This window comes from Pyrgilauda ruficollis, unplaced genomic scaffold, assembly GCF_017590135.1.
Source record: "Pyrgilauda ruficollis isolate IOZ18807 unplaced genomic scaffold, ASM1759013v1 scaffold41, whole genome shotgun sequence".
Taxonomy (NCBI): Eukaryota; Metazoa; Chordata; class Aves; order Passeriformes; family Passeridae; genus Pyrgilauda; species Pyrgilauda ruficollis.
In genome coordinates this window covers 11,865,252-11,892,544 of record NW_024525601.1, presented here as the reverse complement: position 1 = coordinate 11,892,544, position 27,293 = coordinate 11,865,252, and the positions used below count along the sequence as shown (strand labels likewise).

Genomic DNA, 27,293 nt, shown 5'->3' with positions numbered 1-27,293 from the left:
CATGCCTTTACTTCTCTTCAAATTCCAGCAACCTTCACATTAAGTAGCTGCTTCAAGGCCCTCCAGAAAAGAAGACTGAGACTGCCAGCAAAGAAGCCTTTACCACACTCCATGTTATGAATCCTGCCCCTATTCAGCAGTCCTTATTCCTCAAAGAGGGTGCTATGGCTTTGCCTGTGACACCAGTCATGTAGCCAGACTTGGACTTGATGGATGCATCTTCTGCCACCTGAGAATTTCCACCTCACTCACAGGATTGAGAAAAACACCACCTGAGCATTTGTGCTCTTCACCCCTTGCCACCAGAGCTGTGCAGTCACTTTTAACATATTTGGGCTCACCCCAGTAGTATCATGGAAACCACATGGATGAACACCAAGGGGTGAAGTCTGAGGGTTGGACAACCTCAGAGATGTCCATCTGCAACGTCTGTGATTCAAATACCCAACAAGAAGTAAACCTCCAGCTATAGCAAGTACACCAGGTTGGAAGATGGGTAACTGTCGTGATATGATCTCAAATAACTATCACCCTCATTTTCCTCTTCATGCACACAACATGGCTGAGCCTCAGCTGGCTCTGACTGTCTTGTCTGACAGTCCTACTGACCTCCCTCCAGTGCACTACACCTATCCTTCTCTGTAGGCAGAGAAGCTTTCTTCTATTGCCAGAAGTCATAAGTTTCCATCTTGCCCATCTTAGGAGTCTCTATCCACAGCAAGCTTTTGACTACCACACAGGTAGTCCACAACCAGTAAGTAGCCAACAAAAGCTGTCACTGACAGAGTCAAATGCCTCCATAAGCTGGCCCCTGACATGCTGAAGCATTTCACCAAAGTTCCCAGAAACAGGAGCTCCCAGATTTTGCCTGAAGCTTGCTCAAGAAGCCTGGAAACTGCTGCAACTGCTCATTCTCCGATTAGCTGCCTCTGCTGGAGATCTGCAACAAAGCGACAAAATATACTGCAAAAGAACAACAGGACTTCTGAGCTGCTGCACCACCCACAGAAGAAGCCCATGCAGCATCAGACAGCGGCTTCATTAACTCTGTTGCACAACGAAAAAGGGAAAAAAAGGAAGAACAAAATGTTGCCAGAAAACCACTGTGAGCCAGGCCTAAATCAGAAGACTGAGTAGGATTCCTACTTTATCATGCTATACCAGGACCATAATCCAGATGCAAGTCACAGCTTCCAGCCACACTTCTCCCCTGACTGATTAGAAGAACTTCCAGCCTTTCTTATCATCCACAGCAGGGACTTCTGTTACCACAGCTGTAATGGTTACAAGACACCACCATGCAGTTATGCCAGCAATAGTGCATTTCTGTACCTTTTTGTGAGGCTGCTTTCACCAGCAAGATTTACATCAGGACTAATACTGGACTCATGTAACTTTCTATCAGCTCTGCCACTCAAAATAGCAGCTTGAGGGGCTACCCTCTAAGGCAGACCACATGTTCTGGTATCCATGACATGTTCTTCCCCCACATCCCTTTTTTCTTTATTTAAAACTTGATTATTTCCCCAAACAGCCATGTGAATGCTTGTGCCAGCATTCAGGGAGGTGGGCAGCCCAGAACAGGAAAAGCAGCTCGGAGAGAAGAGGATTATTCTTTCGCCTACAATATTGGTTTACAGTAACTGGAGAAGGATGGCCTCAGACTGACACAACTGGTTCCCATTTCAGACTCCTCAGAGCAAGGCCTGTATTTCACCTTTTGTCAGCTAAGGCACCGCACTCCCTCCAGCCGCTCCTGAACCTACTGCCAGATGCAGCTGGCTCGCCTCAGCCGTAACCCCTTGGGTTGCTGCATCTGGCGCCAGAGGACGCAGAGGAGGGGAGAGGCGGGGGTACCACCCTGCTGGGGGAAAGCAGAATTATCAAGCTTGGTGGAGCCCCGCACGCCCACATGTTCCTGTGCTGGAGCCTTTTGTCATGTTCTTGGCTCTCTCGCGCGATTTCAATGCAATTTCCCAGTCACTGCCACTAAAACCAGCTGCAACTAAATTTATTAAACTCGAAGATGGGCCTATGAATGTACATCTCCTTCTACCTTTCCCCAGTAATGAAAACAAAACACAAAAGGCAAAGCACAACATGCTGTTAAGACCTATCCAAATTAAATTCTAAAAGGCATGCAATGTATGTCAGTGAAAACGCTTAAATTATGGCAAGATTTAACCACTTAAAGAAATAATAAAAGAGTACTGCCAAGCAAAGTACTATATAAAGAACTTTACTAAGTACTACATAGTGTAAAACTATTCTTTTTATTTTATGAGAATTATAGATTTCTTTTTTCATATCAGAAATCTTTAAATCTTTAGTATGTTACTGAATGTTGAGCTACCAGGCTGTAATACAACATTACTTTATTAAACAATATTTCTTCCTGATAGAAACAACAGCGTGAAAGTAAATTGCAATGCTGAACTCAAACTGATTTTTTTTTTCTTTTTTACTATCAAAAATCCTACTCAGTTATCCCAATTAAACTGGCTCAGTAACTTAACCTCTTCTTAAAAACTGATGCATGCCAACATGCTGGCCTCCCAGAGTTTACTATGCTATTTCAGCCACACCACCCACCCGCCTAAGCAATCAGTCCAAACCAGCATGGAAGTTCTTAATGCTTATTAGAATTTCTTTGGAAATTTTTACCTGGAAAATATGTATCTATTCATTGAATGGTAATGCTGAAATCAAAGTTGAGTTATTTTAATATAGGGATTTTACCACTTTTACTTAATGGAAAATAATTTCCAGGTTCTTGGTTACCACATATGAGCTCCTTCTGTCAGTTAAAAAATTCAACTTTGCTGCTAAAAGGATTCAGCTACAGATTCCTCAACCACAGTGAACTAGCTTGGACTTCATTCCTTTTCATTATTTTTTGCTCTTTTTTTTTCTTTTCTGTCTGCTTTTCTTCAGTTCTTTCCCTTATCTTTTTCTTCTCAATCTTCTATTTGTCTTCCTCACTTTTTTCCCTTTTCTCTCTCCCACTGTACATCTTTCTTTCCCCTTTCTCTCTTCTTTCCTTTCTTTTTTCCCTCCCTTCTTCTATGTTCTGTTCTTTCTTTTCCACTTGCTTTCTTCTTTTCATTGTTTTCTCTTTTGTTTTCCTGTATTTATTTTCTATCCTTTTCTTTCTTCCTTTTCTCGCTTCTCTTTTCATTTGTCCCTCTTCTCTTCTTGCTTTCTTATTTTCTCTTTTCACAGTTTTATTTTTGCTGCATTTTCACTTTTCTCTTCCTTCTCTTTACATTTTTTCCTTCTAGATTTATTCCTTTCATTTCTCTTCTCTTTACCTTATTTATTCCTCTTTTTCTCCCTTGCTTCTCCTTTCTTTCCTCCTATGGTGGGTTTGCCTTGGCCAGCAGCCAAATGCCACTCAGCCTTTCCCTCCCCCTTCCCAACAGGAAACAGGGAGAACAGGGGATGAAAAACCTGTGGGTTGAGATAAAGACATGGAGATTGCTTACAAGTTACAGTAAGAGACAAAACAGAGTCGACTTGATGAAAATACATTTATTGCCATTTAAAAAAATGTGGGTAGTGAGAAATAAAGACCAAAAAAATTAAAACAACAGCTTTCTTCTTACAGAGTCATCCTTTCTCCTTCATTCTCAATTTCTCTACCTTTCCCACTCTGAGTTGCATTGAGGGATAGGGGTTACACTCAGTCCACAACTGCTCCTCTCTGCTGCTGCTTCCTCCTCGCAGTTTTTGTAAGCTTCAGCCTGGATGCTCTGTGGGCAACATCTCCTTCAGGAAATAGCCAAATGTCCCAGTGTTGTCTCCTTCACTGGCTGCAGAGCAGATATCTGTTCTGGGGTGGCCCTCCAGATTCTTCAAGGAATTCCTTCAAGGAATCCTCTGCTCTGGTGCCCAGAGCACCTCCTCCCTTCCTTCTTCTCTGGCCTTGGTTCCACAGCCTATTTTTCTCCCTCCTTTTCTGCCTGAGTGCTGGTTTTGCCTTTTCTTAAATATACCACCCCAGGAGCACCACTATCTCAGCCACAGAGCTGTGTCTAGCCCTGCAGCACCACACTGCCAGAGCATTATCATGAACACCTTTTCATTCTGTCTTTTCGTCTTCTTTTACTTCCCTTTCCTCTCTCCTTTATCCTTCTACTTTCCCAACTTCTGTCTTTGCTTCCTATCTCTTCTCTCTTCCTTATTCTTCTCCCAGTGTCTTCTGTCTTTCTCTCCTGCCCTCCCCACCTTTATCCTATGACTTCTTGTCCTGATAAAAGAATCATATTTCCTTTGAAGCAGAAATATAAAATACTAAACCTTTTTTATGAAGCAAGAACAATTGAAATCTCTAAATTTAATTTTAGTTTCGTCCATTTCTATTAAAAACCAAAGAAAGTGCACCATATCTTATGCCTTCTTATTCACCAAAGTTCAGGAATATCTCCACAGTCTCTTTTTTTCCTTCTCTCCAGTTTTTGATCAGGACATAACTTCTAACTGAGGGAATTCAGAATTTTTAAACTAAATGTCAAATTCTGGCACAATTATGGAGAAGGCACATGTTTATTTTTAACATCCAAAACATTGCAACCAATCCAAAACCAGAAAGTTAGAACATAAACAAACAGCCTACTTTTACACCTTCAATTCACATTCAACTGAAAAAAGAATAAATTCTAAAGACTGTGAGAGAATAAATGAATAAAAATAATAATTCCTTTCCTTACAGAATATTTTTCTCATTATTCTTGTACTTGAAGAGTCAATCAGAACTTGAGAACGTTTTATTCAATCACCAAAACAGGCAGAAAAGTCGAACTGATATAAAGAATAAGGAAGCTGGGAGTAATCATGAATAAAATTAGATCTGAAACAAATTATTTTTTTCTAGTAATACTTATTCCTAGAAAAACAGTTGTATAAGCAAGATCATACTTTCATCCTAAACATTAAAATCAATGTAACTACTACAACTTTGCTGACTAACACATGCCAATTATGTGCATAAAATATTTCTGCTAAGAGCCCTTGCCTGTAATTAAAGCCAAAAATAAACACAGAATAGGCAATCACTGTACACCCTGTACCTTAAAAATATAGCAATGTATGATTTATTGTATTGTGTCAAATTAAAATATTTGTGTTGATGTGAAATGTTTAAGTTACACTTGTAGTATGTAAGGGAGTTTAATTTAGCAAAACAGCATGGTGAAACTTTTTTTCTTTCCCTCAAAGGACCAAGCAGATACTTTTATTCTTGTGTTTTAACTTACTCCAGCTGTTGCAAATTAGTCTATTAGTAGATCTCCTTAGTCTTCTTTGACTTAAGACAGGTCCTTAAATCTGGAACTAGGAAACTTAAGTTTCTATTTAACTTACAAATAAAAGTCAATCTATTTTCAAAATGTCACATACAATGTTTTCAAATTACAACAAAAGAAACTATCAAATATTTTGTGAAAATATAGCATGGATAACCAAAAAAAAAAGTTTCAGACTAGTCATTTTTGATAGCTACATCATTCCACCTGAAAGGAAGTTTGCTGAAGTCCTTATTAAAGTCCCTTCAAATGAAGGAGCTGAGCCACACATGCCAAAGAAACTTAAAATAACATGGATAATAAAAAAATTCAGTTGTAGCCCAAAATTGCTTTCTGTTTGCAATAAAAATTGAATGAGAAGTAGAATATTAAATTAATTAACAGTACCCATCATGTCATTAATTCCTGGATTGTAGCTTGGCACAAATAATCCTTTACCAACACTAGTTTATATAGTTCAGTATATAATTTGACTGAATGATATCTTGATGCAATAGTTTACATTTATATCAGCTACTACTGCAAACAGAGAGAGGTCAATGACTGGACTGGGTTTAGTGATGTTGGCTATGATAAAGGGGACAGATAGTCAGGAGTACAAATACACTTTGAAACTGCTGAATTTTCAATGGCCAAGAAAAGACTACCTGATAGAAAACAATCAGTCTTTAACAAAACAAAGTAACAAATAAAAGCAAAACAACAACTTCCTACTTGTCATATATTCTTTACAGTATCTTCTCAAAAACCTCCTTATGGGTCACAGCCTTTTTTTCCTTTGCGATGACTGCAGAGGACACATTATTTTCTACACAATGATTTCATGTTTGATAATGCTTAACCTTAAAGTATTTAGCAGTCTAGAAAACAAAAACTCCAGGTGTATTGGTAACATAAAAAAAGGAAAGGAAGGAATAGCAAGTATTAGGGGCCATTTGCAAGAGACAATAGTTGTCTGGATCCCACACTTGTTTTATTTTATTTGCTAATTACATAAAAAAGCATGCCAGTGAATCTCTGAATGGCGTATCTCCACGGATTTTGATAGCAAATAACTTTATCTTAAGCAAGCCTACTGAAACATTAACAATGCAGCAGTAGCTATGGATGCTGCAAGATCCTAAACAGGATGACTCAGCTATGTGCACTTGTTTTTTCTTGCTGGGAGGTAGTACTTACTGAAAAAAGCTACTAGAATCCATTTTCCTTTCCTCATATTACAAATACAATGAGAACCAAAGGGAATGAGGAAGAAATCAATTTGTCCTCTTTTAGCTATTGAGGGCAAACAGCAAAACAGTTCCTGAGGACCATTTGAGCTCTTTCCCATACTCAGCTCTTGGAATAACTGAGCAAAGGATGTATTTGATTATAATTTTGTGATTTCCAATTTATATGCATGTAAGGGCATGTGTACATGTACAGTGGTGAATTTGTGTCTGTAGGTGTTTTTTACACGCTCAAGCCCACAAACACAATTTCCTACATGTAGATTTTCAGTTCTTTTATTTATACTTTCCTTTGAGGTATACATTTTGGTCCCCATTTCTCTTTTAAAATTGTAAGTATCTGTCAGCCACACAATGACTGGTTCTAGCATACAGCTATCATAAAACAGACTCAGTGACCAATGCAGAGTTTATTTGGATTATAAATAGAAGACAGCTTTCTAAACTGCTGAAAGAAAAATCATATCTTGAATGAAACATTTTTACTTCACATGACAGTACATAAGAAAGTAAAATATGTTCAGGCACTTCTTAAATTCTGGTTTGAAATGACAAGGATGCACGTAATTTAATTTCACAGTAATTAAGACTACCTGTGAGACTCAAATAAAATGGAATTGCTATCAGCTAGCCTTACAAAGAAAGGAAATTCATGTATGTAAAACATTTTCTGGAAAGTTATACCTGATCTTTTTCATTGTCCTCAGAAAGTGAAATTCTGAGGCTTTTTGAGGGGCTTGATTCTATAAAAATGTACTAAAAATTTTAAAATAAATGTGGCAGTGCATAGCCATCAATCTCTAAAAGAGAACTAGTAAATTTCTCAGCTCATGCAATATGAACAGGAAAAAAAAACACCAAAAAACAAACAAAAATCCTCATAGATTTTTCTGTGGTTTTTCCCCTACAGCTAAGAAATGGTTTAATTACAGGTAGACTGAAACATACACACCCATATCTTTATAGAAACATAAAGACATCCACAGCAAACTGTTCCAGAGAAATAAATTATTACTAGAAAATGATGCTTTCATAGAAAGCCTGACAATGTTTTCTTCTTTCACATTCAAGTAAAACAGATTTAATTCAGTCTGCCAGAAATGGCTATGCTTCTGCTCTGTGAAAAATATGCTAATGATGAAAATAAGGACTTGACAATTTACTGAATACTAAGCGGAAAATCTGTAATGAATTGCCTGTGTTGTAGCGTTCAGTTTAGTCTCTTTTTTTTTCCCCCCTCAGTTGCTATGGAATACTAGAAATAGCATAAAGAAGATTATACTATTTTGTGGGATGTTGTGCATGTCCCTTAAGACAGAATGCTTAGAAATAAAGACAAAAGTCAGCTGTGGGATAAATGAAATTCAAAGCAGTAATAAATAAAAGGCTTAAATACTAACTTTTCAATGACAAAAGGGAAATACAGAGAACAAAACAAATGTCAAAAAAATTCAAGCCCAACAAGTAAATCTCAATCAGCAACTAGCAAGTTGAAACCTAGAGTAATTCATTTTACACCTGCAAGGAAAAGCAGCTTCTTAGGTTACTTGTGTGGTGCAACAAAAGCTCATAAATCCATTAAATGCAGGCATGTCTTCAAGTTCTCAACCAGACTTCAATTTTCACTGCAGGTTTTAAGCCTTCAATAGATTAAACTCTTCTCCTAAGCATATTTTACCAGAGTGTACATTCAAACTATGACTCCTTCTAGCTAAAGTGTCTGTATCCTTCTGTGTTTGAAATTTTTCTCTATATATGGCTGGTCCTGACAGGCTTATGTGTTGAATCATATTTGTCCAAATACTACCTGAAGTAAATCCAGTAGATTAGTCTTGCCTTTTCCAAGCACAAGAGAGCTGAGCAAGGTTACTGGCTACTCAGCAAGATTCTTACATTTTGCCCCTAACCAGCATCAGTTATATCTATTAGTTACATCAATTGCACTGATATTAAGCTCTCTCCCTTCTGATTTTTATTTCAAAACCACTGGTTTATTACCTCTGTACTTTAGTGTTAGTATGTGGCAGATCTTCATTTCAGAACAATGATGGAAAGAAAAACACAATCTGTCAACTTCCAGTCTCCCTAGAATATTTTTCAAAATTTTGCATCTGGACAACTATTATTAGAAAGCTGTTCTATGTCCTCGCTTCTCTTAAAATGATGCTGGCAAAACAATCCGATTAAGGCAGTAGAACCAGAGAACACATTTAATCTACTTACCTTTCACACAGTCATACAACTGCAGCCAGACTTTGCAAAAAAGGAAAAATACCAGTCTATAGACTGGAAAACTGCATCTCTTCAGTAATTTTTTTTTAAAAATTGAGGCTTAATGCACTACACTATTGGAAACATACTACACACGCACAGAACAAAATAACCACCAAACCAAACCCCCAGCCCAAACAAATAAACCAACCCTAAAACTTCCACTGCTGGGAGGATGGATTGAAGATATGGTAAAACTTTGCTGATGTGACTTTGCTGATGTGACTGATGTCTCTTGGATATCTTTATTTTTCAAAAACAGGCACTATTTTAAATGCAGAATTACTGTGGAATTCAAAACATCAAAACATTATAGAAAAAAAGATCTCTAGCATACAGTGTAGTTACACTGTCTAAGAGAAATAAGGGAAGACAGATAGGACACAATATACTTTTTTGGTAACACCAATTTATAATGTAGAAGGTTTCTCTTTTCATCAGCCTTAACTACATTGTCATTTTTCAGTCTCTTTTCTTAGAAGTCTACACTGAGAGACACAACATAGGAAAAGGCCAAAACAACTTAAATTCTTACATTAAACATAAAAATTTATTGATAAAGAAATCACTACACTATGAAACACTGGAATAATTGACAAAGTCACATTATCTAGTCACAGCTGATGCCCACCTCATACTTCAAAATAAAACAACCTTTAACAGGAAGTGATGTCATGACTGCACAAAACTAGTAAATCTTTTAAGATCTGCACTGCTATATGTTATTTGCTACATTTAAATTGCTAGATTTCCACCTGTATTAAAAAAAAAGGAGTATCTTTAACATTAAATTACCTGAGGTCTTAATTTCAGAATGTTAGGGTGTGATATGGAGGAAGGATTTGGGTGCACTTAAACATATAAAATTTTTGTAATATAGATCTTTAGAACTTGAAATGTTTATCACATCACAAAATCTAACTATCATAATTTTTCCCATTACAGGTAAAAAAAAAATAAACTTTCAAATTTTTCACATATCATCTGAATTATTATAACTTGAATATTTAACAATCATACAGGTCACCCTCCCTTACCAGGAAAGCATCAACCAAACAAAACAAAAGCTTCATACAGTGCTTTATACACAGATTAGGCTTGGGTGGAAGGAGCAGAAACCAAAATAGCATAAGTAAAGTAGTTTAATAGCACCTAGGTGACAAGTATGCCACACAGACTGGATTCCTGTTTTCCTAATGTTTGCAGATACATTTTTCAGAACTGTTAATAGATGGAAAGCTAAAAGGTTTATGGCAGATTTTCAAAAAAATATTAAAAGAAAAAATCAAGCATGACTATTTCCTATAATTTATATGACGGAAAAAAACCCGGTTATCATATATGTTTTAGCACCCAAATACAGAGAAATATTGTACCAAACGGAAAACTGAAGTCCTGAACATTAAAGGGGCAAAAATGTATGTGGAAAAGTAACAGCAACATGCTAATCTTAAAGGAAAGAGAATCTACTGTTCTAAAATCTCAGATGACGCAAGAATGCAGGAACAAACTTCAACATGATGACAATTCACAGGCTAAGTACAAAAGAGGAAACCATATGAACTTTTCTAAACCATCAGCTGAAGGTCACAGACAAGGTGAAAAAATCGAATTGCTTTATTTTCTCATAATTGGTCATGGAACCAAACTAAGGCAGAAAGCTTGATTGGCCTCAAGTCCAAACATGAAATAAATACTGGGACGTTTACAATGTAACACTTGAGAAAATTTCAGGCACACTGAATGGAATTAGAGTCTGCAAAGGAAGGGAAAAAGGATGCCAGCAGATCAGGGTAACTGGAGACCATGGGGTGGATGACCCCAAATGAGAAAGTAGGAAGATTCATCTTGCAGAAACTCGTGGGACACAGGACTGCACAGAGATGGGAAATAGCAGGTACTGCACAGGCAGCACCAGTTTAACAGACAGGACATTGGGAGTGGAAGAGACAAGGACCAGGTTATATTTTTAGCTCTACATTTAGCTTTGATAAATACTACTTTGGTTCTGTCTCCACTCTCTTTTTATATATGCTCAATTAATACTCTTATCAGTAAAAACAGTATCCTCCAACATATTGTGTGTCATACTCAAAAGGTGCTTACAGTTTAAGCTATGCCATTTATCATCTGAAACACAAAATTAAATTCACACATTAATTATAAAGATAGTTTTATAAGAACCACTGACAAGCAGACTGATTTTACTGGACTGTTTGTTAAAGTCCCTAGACAGAGACTCCACTGTCCTGTGAAGGAAAGAAGAGCAGCATTAAAACAAATAAAACACTCCAGATAATTTCTAAAATACTAAAATATGGAGAAAAAATTAAGATAATGGTGGCTCAGACAAAAAAAAAAAAAAAAAAACAAAACCAAACAAACAAAAACATTCCAGGTAGCTAAATGCCTTGTATTGAAATGTATCTTGTATAGGTATACACAATGGAAGACTCAGCATCACTAAAAAATTCTTCATCTTTGCAATTCACTGAGTGCAAACATTTGAGGTTTTATTATTTTACATCTGGTCTACATCTCACTCAAAACCAGTTTTCCAAATCAATGCAAAGGTGGATTAATGCTGTCCATATATAGGCAAGCTTTAAACAGTATCACAATGCAGCAATATGCAATCAAGAATTCACAACCCTGATCTTAGGCTTGAATTAATACTTTAGCTGTTCTAGGGCTACATCACTGCCAAAACCTGAAATAATTATTACAGAGGTGACAGAGGTGTGATTACTGTGTTACAGTTCCAGTGCTGGAATGCAATATAGAAAACCCACTGGTTTTTACCAGGTTAAACCACTACAAAACAATGCTGGGAATTGTCTAGGCAAGAAGGAGCAAGCCTGATATTTTCAGCTGGCAAATTGCTACTATCAGAACTGCCTACCAAATTAGGTGGTCTGTTGTTACACTGGAAAGAACAGCATTTCAAAGACATGTCTGAAGTGAATTTATGCAGAAAGACAGGTTGTACCGAAAGTTTGTTTCTTTCACCGCTTTACAGCCAAAAGCCACATCTGTAGATGCATGAAAATCAACCTAATAATGCCAGGCAAAAGAATTTGAATAGCTTTTGCCCTCTCTTTCCATCACAGCTTCCTTTCAGTCCATTGAAGGGAATAACTACCTTCAGACAAAGCAATACACTCCCTTAGCTGAAGAGGCTCCCAAATAAATTCTATCAGACATATGCAACCACAGAAGCCTCCTAACTCTCTGCACTCTTCCGCTGGCAAACACAGCCTTAAGACAAAAACTGTGGTTCTTTCTATTAAATTTTTAAGTGTTTTTGGTAATTGCAGGGTATTTGGTTTTTTTTATTTTTTTAAGTGAAAGATAAAAACTGTGACTTAATAATTATGAATTACAATGACATTTTGGAATGACTTTGCAGAGAAAGAAAGTAAAAAAATTCTCTGTCTATATACAAAAAACCAAGGAACCTGAAAACGATAAACAATAGAAGACAGTTGCCAGCTCATTTAGCCTATTTACAGAAACAGCAGCATTCAGAAGGGATTTCTTTTTAAGTCAATAGCTCTAAGGATGAAGTATGCAAAGGCTTAAAGAGACACTGTCAAAAAGATCAAAGGATTCACAAGTGACAGTAATATTTTCAGGAGTCCCCTCTAACTTCAAAGCTACAGACAAACCCTGCACGGATCATGTGTTTTATTCCATTGATGACTCCACTCTGCAGTTCAAAGTGGGTTTAATTCTAGCTAACCCACTAGTTTCATATTTTTGCACAAAGACTGTAAATCTATTAAGAGTGTCTTTGAGATTTATTAGGGTCATACTTTGTGCTGCTTTCCTAGGCTCAGAAGACTTAATATGTTATGATATCATTCATGATAAATACTATCAACACTGTGGAGTGCACAAGAAACAGCACTATTGCCAGTGCCAGTGGCAAGCATCTCCTCTTAGTCTTCTGAAAGACTACTGTCACAACAATAAATCAATAGATAGCTTAGTCTTGCAAAGCAAAAGGCAAAATATGCAGAGGAAAACACAGAGGAAAATGAGGAGATACAATTGATGCTCTGATTCCCGCAGCTGAAATTAAGATCAACAAAGAAACATCAAGAGAATGAAGTTTGAGATTCCTACCGGAAAATGGAAAACAGAGTGAGAAAAAGCAACTTTTAAAAAACTTTTCTATGAATTACCTGAACAGAATAATGTCATGGTCAAGTTAGTTGACCATACAGAAGTCAATTACTCCAGCTGAATAGCAAAAACACTATGAAATTATCCCATTCCAGCGTTCACAGGCCTGAGTCTAATGGAGAAGGAAAGCAAAGAGCTAGCATAGCTGTGGGCTAAAGCTGTACTCCAAGAAATTAAGCAGCTTGTCCCATTTTGAAAGTTTATTGGCTTTTAACTTGTACTGAGAATCCTTGGCTTTAATCTTATCCAGACAAGTCAATTTCCCAGCCTCACCATGCACAGGAGAAAGGGAACTACAGAAAGCCAAGACATAATCTAGGGTTATTAGCATCAAACATTTATCAGAGTTTGGCTGGATATTCTCCCCTAGGACTAAAACAATGTGTATGGCCCAAGTACTGAAAACTGTTCTAGAAAAATTAATAGAAAAACAGGGATCAAGGGATATACTAGCTAATTTCCCTAGTTCAAGGCAGGATCAACCAAATCTACGTAATTCCTGACAGACATTGCTACACTGGGCTGTGGTGAGACCTACCAATCTTTCACATCTCTTTCAAGGCTCATGAGAGGACTTAATGATTCCTGTTAAAAAAAAAAAAAAAAAAAAAAAAAAACCAAAAAAAAACACCCACAAAAAACAACAAACCCTTTGTACTTTCTAATTGGCATTTTCTCTTAATCCAAATTAAAGGCCTTATTTCTTGTTCTGTTCATAGCAGACATTCAGGATAACTCCTTCACTCTTTTTCTTTCTTTTGTGTAGCTGAAAATTTACTATGCCTATATTCAAACTTCTCTTCCTTAATCCAAACAACTAATTCATACCAGCTTCTGTCTTATTTTTATCTCCCTTTTAATTTTAAGTGGTCTTCAAGTGGTGCTACTCCTCACAAAGGTGTAGTGCACCAAACAGAATGCAACAGACAGATAGCTTATTTCTGGTGGTTCTGCAGGCAATTTCCAGGTAATGACAAAAAAGGACAAAACCAAGAGAAAAGAAAAACAGGGTCAGAAAATCATCTGGCAAGTTTCTGGGACTGTACTAGGTTGACTTGAACCCATGGGGAAAAAGCAGCTAAAACACTGAGCATTCATGAAAGGGTGATTCTTCATTTTTAGGAAAACAAAGGAGAACACAAAAAGAAGAAAAAGGGCTTCAGGAAATTAAACTTCAGCAAACTCACCCACACAACATACACAAAGAAATTTCTGTAAGCACACCAGCAGAAAGGAAGCTGACTTGTTCTTTCAAGAAGGGGTTGGCACTGAGTACTTACACTCAAAGCACAGGAGTTCTAATACCTAATCAGAAATGTGTATATGATTAGACAGCTGCTAAAACCAACACGAGGAACAAATATGGGAAAATTGATTAGATGATAATTAAACGAAATTAGGTATTCTCAAAACAGTAAAATGTGCTGAAATTCACCATAGATAATTAAAGCTGACTGGATCAGCCTCAGAATTATCAATAGTAATTTTTTGAGAATTTGTAGAGGATATCAGTGATTCCAAAAGAATGGAAAACACTCAGTGATTAGCTTTAAAAAAAATTTAAAAGACAGGTCCAAAGAAGTAGAGATGCAGCAACTGAATTTCAATTCCCACCACATTTGGCATAAAAATTATGTGGAAGTATTTAGCAAATAATAAGTTGACTAATACATAGGCCTCAAGAACAAATCACTTCAAATCTACCAAAATATTCTTTGTGACATAGCACCAGATCCTACAGCTAGAGAAGCAGCAGTAGGTACCATGTAGCTCAACTTAGTAAGTTTTTAGTTTCCCATGGACTTCCACAAGCAAAAAAAGAAATACAATGTTTCCAAAGAAAACAAGTTCTAATAAGCAGATGCCACTAAAGCTTGGAAAAGCTGCATGCACGCTGGATGACAAGAGCACATTGTTAAAGCAATTTTACTGAATTTGAGAAACAGTCTGCAGAAAACCTAAATACAATTCAGTAGGGAAAATTTTAGATCTTAACAAGAATAAGTAACAAAAGAAATGCAAGATGGAAAACAACTAGCGAGGCAGCACCAAGGGGAAAAGGAGTTCTGAGGTGAGAGAGTGGATCATACTCTGACTAGTAGTCTGTGTCATACTAGGAAAATCAGTAAAAGCTCATGCTAGGGTATATAGACAGCAGGTGGTGAGCCTAGAAATTTACAGCACGATGGGGAAATATTTTCTGGACAGAAAATCCAGAGCATTGTGCTCTTAAGTGTGCTGCTGTCTGTTTTCCTAGTAAAGAGATTTTAGTGTCCAGGTCTGTGGGCCTGACCCTGTACACCAGCACAGGCATGAATGTTAAGTAAATACTTCTCCCTCCCACAGAAGAAAACCATACATTTTCTACATCACTGAAAAGTTTGCCTTAAAAGTTTTTACTCCTTCTAGGTAGCTGAAGAACTGCCTGCCTACTGACCATTTTACAACTAACAAGCACAACAAAAAGATATTTAAGAAACAAAAAATGAATTGTTTCTTCCCCAAGATGTAAAGAACAAGGTAGGTGCATAACCTCTCACAAGGTATATCAGTAGAACTTTCTCGTTTATTTTCTAACATACATCTGCTTTGTAAATTTGCAATTTAATCCTTTTGTATTTAATTATACGAGTAATACAAAAATAAATGTGCAACTTGATGCCTTTCTGGTAAGAAAAAAGAAAAAGAGGCTGAATAGTATTACAATGTTTTTTTAAATATTACACATAATGACAATGAGATGGCTGAAAATCATACATTAGTCTTTCAGATTTACTATCACAGCAAAAAGCTTTATATTAATTAATGCTAGAATATATATGAAAAATGACTAAGACAATTAACCTCATTCATCTATAAATGGAAGAGTAGAGAGGAGAGTTTCTTAAGAACTTAATGTAGTAATTGCCAAGGTTCTACTGACAATGATAATCAGTATAAAGCAATAAGTAAAGTGTATTAGAGCAGTAACATTCCTGGCTCAAATTCAGACCTGGAAGAATACACAAATCGATAAAGAATAAAATATGCTAGTGCCATTTTGCTGCTTATGGCCAGGTGACTGCACATCATAAATTTACATCCCTTTCTCATCTTAGCTGGCTGCAGAGAGACCAGGAAATACCATCTTTAGTAGCAGCAAAGGCACCAACTGGCAGGAAGGTACTGAAAGAAATTGCAGAGCTGGACAAAGTGAACAGGAGATTCTAAATTCAAGTACTGTGAAAACCAAACATTAGTGAGATGCTGAGGCCCAATCAACAAATCTGTATATGAAGTCAAACTCCTTACTGGCTCCTATAATGAGTTGGGCACTCAGGCAACTCTTAAAGTTTGTCCCTAACCAATATTAAAATGCAGCAGAAACACAATTTTTACATGAAATCAGAAGTCAAATGAAAATTAAAATATGTATAAATCAATACAGAATCAACATTTTCTCATTTTACAGTTGAAGAATTTATAATGTTTAGGTTAAGGATTTTAGGATGAAAATGTTTCAAGTATAAAGAACATTGAATTTTACCCTTCTCAGTCTTCCAGAACTCACGACCACATACAGCATCCTGCAATCTACTATACTGTCACATACACCTGCACGTACCATGAATAAAAATCAGAACTTATCTGAATTTCTTTGCTATTTCTCTGTAATTTTCAGGTTTTTAGTAACTGAAGAAATGAAAGATCATCTAGTTTGGAACCTCTTTAAAGGAATCTTTCTCTTACTATTCATTCTGCAGCAATTAAAAAGGGCTTTGACTTTTTCTATGTTTAAAATATAAAACATTGCTTCCATTCCCTTCCATATGTTTTCCACTCAAAATTTTTTTCATGCACTGACCATGAAAACAAGAATTTTTTAAATTACAAAGAAATCCTATTAGCAGGCATTAGAGCCTCTCCCATGCCTCTCATATCTCAAAACATAAGAAGAAAGCAACATTCACTGCTGTGAGAAACAGTATCTTAATAGAACAGATTTTCAAAACTGTGTTTTCTTGCATTTTTGTTGTTGTATGCAAATCATTGCGGTATAACACATGTTTGGACATTCATTTTCAAAAGTTTTCATCCCCTTTCTTCCCTGCCAAATATACTCAAAGCAATTTCTCGACAGGAACTAAAGCACTTTAAATCTGTAAAAGGTGGCAAATTCAATTTCACTTTCCATACCATCTCTTTTGCAATTTTATCAAAATATAGCTATTATGAGCTTGTTATGAGGCTGCCAACAATGAAGTGCATGGTTATGCTGTGCAGTCACACAGATTGTGTTCTGTTCTGTTTCCTAGGAACAACAGTGAATTCAGTAAAAATATGTTCCATGGTTACTTCTGGTTCACCTTTACATGGACTTTGAAGTTCTCTTGTTCTGAACTTTAGGTTCCACACTGGAAGAACATAATTAAAATAGAAGCACATCTCCCTATGCTTTGAGACAACAACAAGTATTAATTTATTAAAACAGAAACCTTCACTACAATATTTGAAGAAGAGGCAATTGCATCTTGTAGGACACCCCCACCAGCCAACCAGTTTTTCCTTATTTTCACTTTCTGATGAAGTTTCCACTTGAAGGTCACTAGAGGACCTAGCAAATAGACAGTCACCTTTGAGAATAAAAAGCTGCACGTATATCTGAACCAGGCAGCAATGGAAGACAACTGATTGATTCCCATACTCTCTGGAAAACAGATCTATCCTCTAAAAGGGTAATTATTATCACTTGAATCTACACCCAAAGTATGTTGTTATCAAGCAAGTTGAGTTACTGTATCAATTACTGTATCCACGCTCTGCAGACACAGACTGGCTCCCAGTGTCCAAACATCCTCTCCTTCCATTTCCAGACCTTTATCAGCACAATCTCTGTTATCACACGCAACACCAGCAAGTCCTAACAGTGATTTAAGTGCCAAACCATAAACCCCAGTGAGAAGTGCACCAAGTTTCATCTTGCACTCTCTCCATGCACACAGTGGCAGAAGTAACCCAGCTGATGAGCTTCAGTCCTTAAGCAAAAATGAGATGCAGCACTAGGCTGTCTGAGAAAATGACACTGTCTTTCTAAAGACAGGCCATTGGACTGGAGCTGGCCCACAGACTCCTTTGGTAACATACAAAGTTAAGACAGTCACTAACCCTTTTAAAAGCCCTGAACTAACAATCAAAACCCATTAGCTGTATTTCCCACTTTGACACTGGAAATTAATTAAGCTAGCACTTGAAGTTTTGCAAAGATTATACACCATTCCTAGATCATTTTTACAGAGATAGCAGAAATACAAAACATACAAACACTGACCTTGTTTCTTTTAACCCTTCTTTCTGAATGACTTCCAGTATTTGTTTTGCAGTCATTGGTGAGTTGGGATACTTTTCCAACGCCTAAAAAGAAATAATAAATGTAAGTGACAAGACACAGCTGTCCGTGAATCTGAAAGGTTATGTGATCATGCAGTTTTTATGCAGTCATTTGTAAAAGGCAGGGAATGACAGTGTTGAGACTGGAGTCCTCTGTCTGTTGGAAGGCCAGATACAACCCAGGAAATTTCAGCAAGAAAAAGATTTACTTGCTGCTTTTGTACATCATCTGCTGCCTCTGCCTGGGAAAACTCTTACCAGGTTACAAATAAAAGAGTTGGAATATGCAACTGGTTTTATGACACAGCAACAGATTTTCTTTCAGGCATGAGGGGAAATACATAAAACACAAGACCCAAAGGGGGAAAAAAATACCCACTAGCACCTTCTTTGATTTTTATTACTTTAGAATTTTTTGAGGTCATTTGACTATTCTACACTTAGCTTTGCCACGACCTCAGAGAAAAAATTGGCTAAAACCTTCCATTTGTAGACCAGAAGCTACTGTAAGAACTGACACAATGGGGTTTCAATTTTAAAACGCCTTTTAATTCTAAAAACAATGAAAAATGAAGTAGTCAGAACAGTCACAGCACACAAGATGCTACATGATAGAGTGCAGTATATTTTTCCAGTTCAGCTCAGTTTTCCACTCCTTTGCCTTTTCCAATTGAGACCAAAGTAACTCAGTCCTCTTTACAGACAGAACCATTTTGTAAGAATTTTTCTGATTTTCCACTTCCTTTTTGTCCCCATCAGTTTTATGCTGTTAAACAAACACCCACTCTTTTGCTCCTGTAAAATGCCAGACTGATAGCCCTGGAAAACAAAACCCTTCAATCAGCAGTAAAAGGTGTGGCACAGGCCACAGCAATCAAGCTTCCCAGAGCATCTTGCCAATATATCTCAGCCAGAACTTGTATTTCTACCCTCTGTAACTACGAAATCAGTTTGGTATAATTCAAATCATCCTGAGCTTCTCTGTAGTAGTTACTACCAAATAATGGCAATTGAGAAAGCAGCTACTACTATGTGGATGCCTGCACACTAGGAACCAGAGACACCACCACATCATATCACACAAGTCAAACTGTGAGGGGTGCTGGCCAGGGCTATAATTCAGCAGCTCACCTAAAGCCAAAGACTGCCTACTCACTACAGCTTGACCAGCTCAGCCCTTTTCTGCCATTTTATTGTTCTGATTTCCTGACGGTTCTCTTTCATAGCCAAAATGCAGTTTACCAAATCCTTCAATTCTTTGTTACAGATGAGCTTTTTATCCTTTATTTTTCAGTTCCACAAAGGAAAAGGTATAGGTGAAAGTTGCACTAGAAAGGTCAGGGAGCTGAACTGACTTATCTTGTGTATATCAGTAGGCAAGATTTAAAAGGGACCCATCAGGAAAGGAAAACCAAAAGGTGATTTGAAAGGAGAAAGAAGAGAAGGTTGGAAAGAGTAAACGTATAGCAATGAGCAAGGACTGAAGAAACTGCACAGAGCTGGGAAAAGGGCCATTGCACACAAGGGGAGAGAAATGATATGATGTATTAGTGACAGAACAACAATGACACATTGGAAAAATGACAATGCGTATAAAGATTAAGACTAGGATGAGAAAAGATTAATAGTGTGAAGAGACAAAAAAGGAAACTTTAACCTTCAGAAAGAAGACAAAGTACAAGGTAAAATGAGAATCCAAAATAAAGAGAAAAGAGAACCAAACTGGGAACATTCCAAAGGGCAAACTGGAAAGGATACTACACTGTACTGGACACGGCTATGAAGGAAACTGTGTGCACTTGAAAGCGGGGTTACTCACTGTGGAGGATTCCCTGTTTCTCTTCCTGAGTACAGGCCCCTCAGCACACCTGGGCAGCTCCTCCCTGCAATTGAGAAAATTTGGGTAGCCCTGTCCCCTTCTCTACGACATCACATCCTACTCTATAACGTCAGTAAAAGTGCCAAGTATTACCATCAGAGTTTGACAATAATGGGAAAGAAACAATAAAGCTAAGCAAACATCAGAAGTCACCCTGTCCTGGACAACGGGAGAAGGGAGAGCAGTTTGTGCTGAGGAAGCTGCACTGAACTGGTTGTGGAAACAATGGCAAGACATACGGATACGGAAGATCATCTTCACCAAACAACAATGAAACCAACAAGTAGGATGCATAACACCACTACAGAAAGTTTAATGAAACCCACAGGGCAGATTTCAAATACCGCAGTATGAAGTGAACACATTCAGGGTATAATGACAAATTGAAATGCAGACTGTTAGACAGGCTGAAAGTGCTGGAGTAAATAATTGCCCATTGTGTGGATTTGCTTTACACTGGACATGTAGTGTGGGCTGCAGTTCATATACCCCACGAATTTAGCTCTGTTCATCTAACCCTTTAAACCCTGTTATTTAAAGAACTGTTCATACCCTAACTGAAAAGCATAAATTCTCCGATTTAAACTCCTTAAGTTGAAAATCCTGTTATTATGTACATGATTAAATTTTCTTTATCACAACAAAGATTAATTAGTAGAGAACCTTAGTAAGGATGGGTTTTTTCTACCCTTCCCACCATGCTGTCCATCGTCATCCTTACTCCTCCCCTCCACCCAATTTTAGCCTAATGATTTATCACAATAAGAAAATGAAAATAATTACTTGTAAAAACCTTTACATTATAATATAATTTTCTTCTCTCAGTTATGGAAAACAGTATGAGAGTATTATTTAAGATTCTGTGAGCTAATGAATACATTGAACTGCTAATTACACTAGTATCTCTTGCCTCTGTATCTCACCACTAACACTGCTAAAAGCCTCCAATTCCTTTTGCACTTCTAAGACTTTTAAAAATAATATTAGAAATTCAAACTGAATAACTAACTGTGCCTTAAGGCAAACAACATACTAAAACGCAGAAGGAATAGTTAAGTCATAGGCCTCTTGGTCAGACATAGCAATGCACATCAGCGGAGGAAGCCGTAATTTGTTTTAAATATCTTTCTTCTTCCTCCCACTCTATCCACCAACACTCGTATCATATATGGGCAGTGACTAATAATGCTGAAATTAAAGCATGCCAAAGTACTGTCGTGAAGAACATGACTGTTTCAATGTATTTTGTAAAGAAGGACAATGGCAGAAGAATGGTTTGCACTGACTGCAACCTCTATCACATGGGATCAGATATGCTCTATTTATTCCTGCCATTCAACCGTAGCCTTAAAAAGGGACAGACGGTAAATAACTGGGACAAATAATGTGATACCCATCGGGGCAATCAGAAAGAGAACAGAAGAAGTCACTGCACAGAACACATTTTCGGTGTTCATTCAAACCCTGGTTAACAGCTCAAGGAGATGAAGGCTCAGATCATACCAAGTACATTGGAAATCAAACGTACCAACAAATAGTAGCAGCCTGACAAATTGTAGTTTTTGCATCACCTACAGGTATCAACTCACAACTTCAGAGATGTTAAATAATCCCACAGATGCCACAAACACGTGTATTCCCAGTTCCACTGGAAAAGTCACGTCACTTACATGGGAAAAGAAGAAATACAAATTTCTTTTCTCACCATGGCATCTGTCATCTGTGTGTTGACAACTACCTGAAAAAAATCAGTTACCACACCGGGGAAAAACACTTTCCTGTGTTAGCAGGAAGACTAGTTAGCAGGAAGACAAGGCTTGCAGCTTTGCATAAGAGAGAAATCCTGAATGCTCAGCTTGCCTACAAATCAGAAGAGGACTTCTCTGTAACTGATTGAATTATTAGTTTAATTTTTATATACAGATGCTTGTGACTACCTGAATCAGATCTGCTCAATCATTTGCATTTCAGTCACTGAAGAGAACACAGCAGAGGGACAAAGTGAATAAAGTCAAACCAGAGAATTGGCCCTTTTGCCACCCATAAACATTCCTTCAGAAAGCGGGAAGCCTTGCCTGCAGCTATCAGTTATCACACTGACAGAAAATAATTCTTCTAAACAAGAACCAAGTGTGTTCTGATACTGCATTGTGGTCCAAAAGCAGCAGGCAGATCTGCCTAGTGGGCTTGACACTGCTGGTTGTGTGACTAAACAGTCTGAAACCAGCCAGAGCTTCTTCCACTTCTGGACTGCGCTGGCAGGGATCTGAAGGTCAGGTAGCTGACAACAAGCAGGATCATTTTATCGTAATAGACTGAGCCACTAGTCAGAAACTGAAGCAATTCTCCTTAGAACATTATTTTAAAAAACTGAGGAGGAGGAGGAAGAGGAACAGTACAGTTATTCCCAGTGCTCTTACTCATCAGCTAAAAGACGAGTCAGGCTGAACTACACAATGGACAATCTTTACTGCCCAAAGACAGCAGGGTGAATAAAAGAACAAAAAAAACCCAACCAAACAAACAAGCAAACAAAACCACCAAACAAAACCCCCCAAAAACTTTCTTTCTCCAAAGCAGAAAATATAAATTATTTTCTAGCCGCCCATTATTAAATTAAAGAATTGAAAGATGGAGTATCAAACAGGGTACAAGAAATAACAGCATTCTGGAAAAAATCCAGCATTGTCTTCTACAGCTGCTTATGTGAGGTTAACAGGAGGACTGACTTCTATTGTGGGAAATGCCCCACTAAAATCTTTTGTGTTCATTTTTGATTAACAGCTTCAGTCATTGGGGAATTATCAGCAGCTTGGTAAAAGTTCAAAGCCCTTTGTGTGAAGAAAGATGGGTAAATGGTTTGGAGAGGAGGGGAGGGTACAGAAGGGGGGAAGAAAGGAAGTGCACAGAGATGGATGAAGGGGTGAAAACAGTAAGGATGGTACGCATACATGGAAAAGAGGGATGGTTATAAGGGTAGGTGCACTATGACCTATTATAACACAAGTTCTCAAATAGGTATTCACAGAACCCTTGCTGATAGTGATCAAGAGAAAGGTAAAGAGTGGTTTCCAGATACTAAAATATTAAAAGAACTTGAAACAGGAGTAATAATTCTCCTGGTAGGACTTTTGTCTTTGAGCAGTTGAAATTACAATAAGGAAATTATAAGATCTAAGTAGAAGAAGGCGCATTTCATAAGACATGTCACTCTCAGTATGCTCCACACTAAGAATTTGTCTTTCTAATCCACTTGACACTACAGATAAGCAAGAAAAGAAACATCAAGCAAGGGAAGGAATAAAGATGTCCTATCAATAACAAAGGAACACATAAAAATACCATAACGTGATGAAATATATTAAGTTTTAACATCAGTTTTGTCCATACTTGCTAGTCCACACTTTTTTTAGGTTCAGAGGAAATGCTACTGACCAATAGAACTCAAAAAGTTTAAAGCACACTCATAAAGTAATTTTCTCCAGCTCTCTTTTGGTAAAAAGCATTTTGCTGCTCCTTTAGCATGAACTATAGGGAACAACTGGGCAAGCGTTTCCCGCAAGAGAATTTCTACTATAGAATTTGCAAGTAGGTCTGAAACCATCTAGCTTTGCTAACCTGCCAGATACATAAGACATTATCATCATCTCCTAAAATACTGAATGAAAGAAAAGAGCAAGAAAGAAGCTGAATAGTTTCTTTGTTCATGCCATTGCTTTAACCGGATCATTTGAGGCTTGTTCGAAGACATCTGAAACTTTTATTGTTCGTTCCAAAATTTATTTATAATGCCATATTTCAAATGGGTATAAAGGCAGCTTTGGAAATTCCAGATAAACTGTACTCTTGACATTTTGAATTCAAAAGAAATTGTATTACAATTCAGTTAAAATTAACATACAGTTAGGCTATTCCTTTAAAAGGCACAACCTCTAACAGCAGTGCCATCCTGCTATTGCTAGTGGTCTCATACATCACAACAGAAAATGTAGGGTAAAGTTTTTTCTGAACAATTGACTTATTATAATAACTTACTGATCTGGTCTAACATACTAAAAAAATTGAAACCTTTGTATTTCTGTCTTTACTAATGCAATCAGCCTGTCCAAGCAACCAGTAACTTTACTTACAGGCTCTGTCAGATCCATAAACACCTCTATGACTAGCAGGATGAACCTAGGGAGCACACAGAATCCTATCAGATTTCTAAGATCAGGATCAAAGATACCCCATTGAGCACGGTGTCAAACTTGCTATCCCACTATGGGTTCCACTGTTTGCAGCAGGATTACTAACAATGATTTCAGATCAAGCAATGGAGCATCCAGATTCCCAGAATGACAGCTCAGTTCTGACAGTGCCACGTTCAGTGCCAGTTCTGCTTAGCCATGCAAGTCATACCTCTCCTTGCTTCCTATTCCAATACTCCATTGCCTCTCACTGTGCTCAGCCTTTCCCTACTCTCAAATTGATGCTCTCATCTTCTGAAGTGTTGCAACAACCCTAACTTGTCTATCTCCCACCTTCCCACACCCCTACCCAAACACCTTTCTTCCCTGATCCTTACCACAGTACAAGCCTACTGGATATTGCTATATCCTCTACCCCCTCAAACATGAGTGCATTCATACAGATGCAGCTCATGCTGTGGTTTCCCCCAAACCTGCACACCAGCACACAAGTGCTGCATAGATACTCAGAGATACTCAGCACTGGCACCTTGCTGGCAGCACACTGTAGCTCTTAGGTGCTGACAGAACAAATTGTGATGTACACCTCCTCTGTCTTGTGGACCACATTCTCTTGCCTACTTTGTTTACAGTAGAAGTTTCACCAGCACTGACCCAGCCGGAAAACTTGGGTCAAAAATTTTAAAACTACAAATCATTATTTCAGAGGAGAGACAAGGAGCAAAAAAAAAAGCTCTGCCATTCAAAAGCATTACTGAAATCTGTACTCATTCAGTGATCACATAGGCCATTTTCCTGAAATGCCTCTAATTGTGGCAGGGATAAAAATCCTCCTTTGGCACCTACGTGGCACAACGACCAGAGACCTTGCTTATGTGACTGGAAGTAATGGAGCTGAATGGATACCAGGCCATGTCAACTTCCTTTACATTACAGACAACAGAGGAAAGAACTGCCAGCAGTGTGGATACATTCATCACTACTAAAGGAACAAAAAAACCCCTATAAAATTAAGAAACACCAAACCTTAAACATATTTGTTTCCATATATACTGTTTTCTCTACTGGAAGATGATACAGATTTTTATTTTTCCGAGGCACTGAAAGGTTTGCTGTATGACTTATGTTTCAGCATAGTAGGATAAAAAAAAATCATTACAAAGAGCAGAACTTTACAGAAAAATCAACAGAGAGAATTAATATATTTTTGTTTCAGACGCTTTCATCGCTTTATTTTCCTCAGGCAAGCATAATGTGTAAGGGTTACTTTTAATGTGAGAAATAAAATTCCTACTGGCTACTCCATGAATGTACCCAATTTAACAAGAGGTGACAGTTGTGCTGATTTTCTTGCCATTGGTTTACTATCAGAACTTATCTTGTTAGACAGTGTCCTAAAGATACAGATCTAAGATTTCTAGGAGGCGAAAAAGAAAACAAGAGAAAACAGAAGAGAAAATAGAACACAAAATATTTTAAACTATGCATTCCACATAAATATTCTGACATATTAGTTTTGACCATTTTAAGCATTTCATCCTGGTAAAATTGCTCACTAAAAGGAGAAGTTTAATGCTGCAGCTGACATTAATTCCATTGATGCGCCATGAATATATTTATGTTTATAAAATGTCTAATGACAGCAAACACAAAACCATAAAAATTATACTTCCATTTTAATTGTGTGGGATAGATGGCAAGAAACTAGCTCAGAAAATTTACAGCATATTTTGCTGTTTTGGTGAACAACCAGGATAAGTCACACTGGTCCTCTTAACCTCAGAAGGAAGTCCATAAATTTCACAACTCCTTTGTCTGGACTGTTCCTCACTCACAGGATGATACACCCTTCAAAATAATAAGAAAATGGACATTCAGAACATAACTAAGAATCCTTCTTAATAATTGTATCCCAGAAAGAAAGACTACAATGCATGGAAAACACAGAATTAAATTTCTAACAGATGTACAGCAAGTGATAAAGCTAAAAAAAATAGAAGTCCCTTGCAATCACAGACAAGCAGAAATCCACTTTCAGTTCTTTAAGTTCCCTTAGTCCACCTGTTCAAGTGCTGAGGGAAAATGGAAAACCAAAATTTCCACAAAATGAAAAAGACAAACCAAAATTTCCACAAAATGAAAAAGAAACCAAAATTTCCACAAAATGAAAAATTTTGATCGAAAACCAATGGCTTGATTTTGGCGGTGAGGGAGAAGTGTTGTTCATTTTCAACAAGAGAGTATTGTTTCTTGTCCAAACAGATAATAGAAAATAGCAGAGTTAAGAGTCCTTGCATGTTATGCACCTTTTTTCTTTCCACAGCCTGCACAATTATTTCACATCAGGTTTTATTAGTCTGAATCATGACATCATTATGTACGGAGTACAGTTCACTGGCACAATCCAGATCTACTCCTTAAATTGCTCTGAGAATAGATATGGTAAGTCATGTTTTTGAACTAAAGAAATACAGCCGTCTCAAAGAATGTATAAAGAGAGAATTCTTTTGTTAGCTGTCAGTGAGATTTTGCTATCTCTGTTAAATATATAATGGTTAGTGTCATAACGAAGATCAGCCATCATGTTATGGCATTTATCTTCATGAGTGAAGAGAGGAAGGGCTACTGTGATTTATTCCGTCGCTCCTCATGAGACGATTAATGTCATAAGAGATTAGTCTTCAGTACTGACTTGTACACAGAATATTACACAGGGCTGGAGTGGGATGCTTAGCAGTTTTAATTGCCACAAGTTTGGAAGCCCACATTACTTACATATGGCATGGTTGACGATTAGTCATCTAAGATTTTCAAAAATAGGATAATATTTTGCAGCTCAGTAACTCATATCCACTTCATGTCACTT

The 27,293-nt window shown here is 37.3% G+C and overlaps 1 protein-coding gene across 1 annotated transcript in view; it reads right to left on the bottom strand.

Moving 5' to 3' along the window:
* Positions 1-27,293, bottom strand: part of ASXL3 (ASXL transcriptional regulator 3) — a 121,443-nt gene that overhangs the window by 77,555 nt on the left and 16,595 nt on the right. Inside the window, exons 2-3 of the mRNA XM_041477607.1 lie at positions 18,300-18,382; positions 17,548-17,550 (exon numbers count right to left, since the gene is read on the bottom strand). Of these exons, the coding sequence (XP_041333541.1) occupies positions 17,548-17,550; positions 18,300-18,382 (86 nt within the window). The remainder of the gene's footprint in view (positions 1-17,547; positions 17,551-18,299; positions 18,383-27,293) is intronic.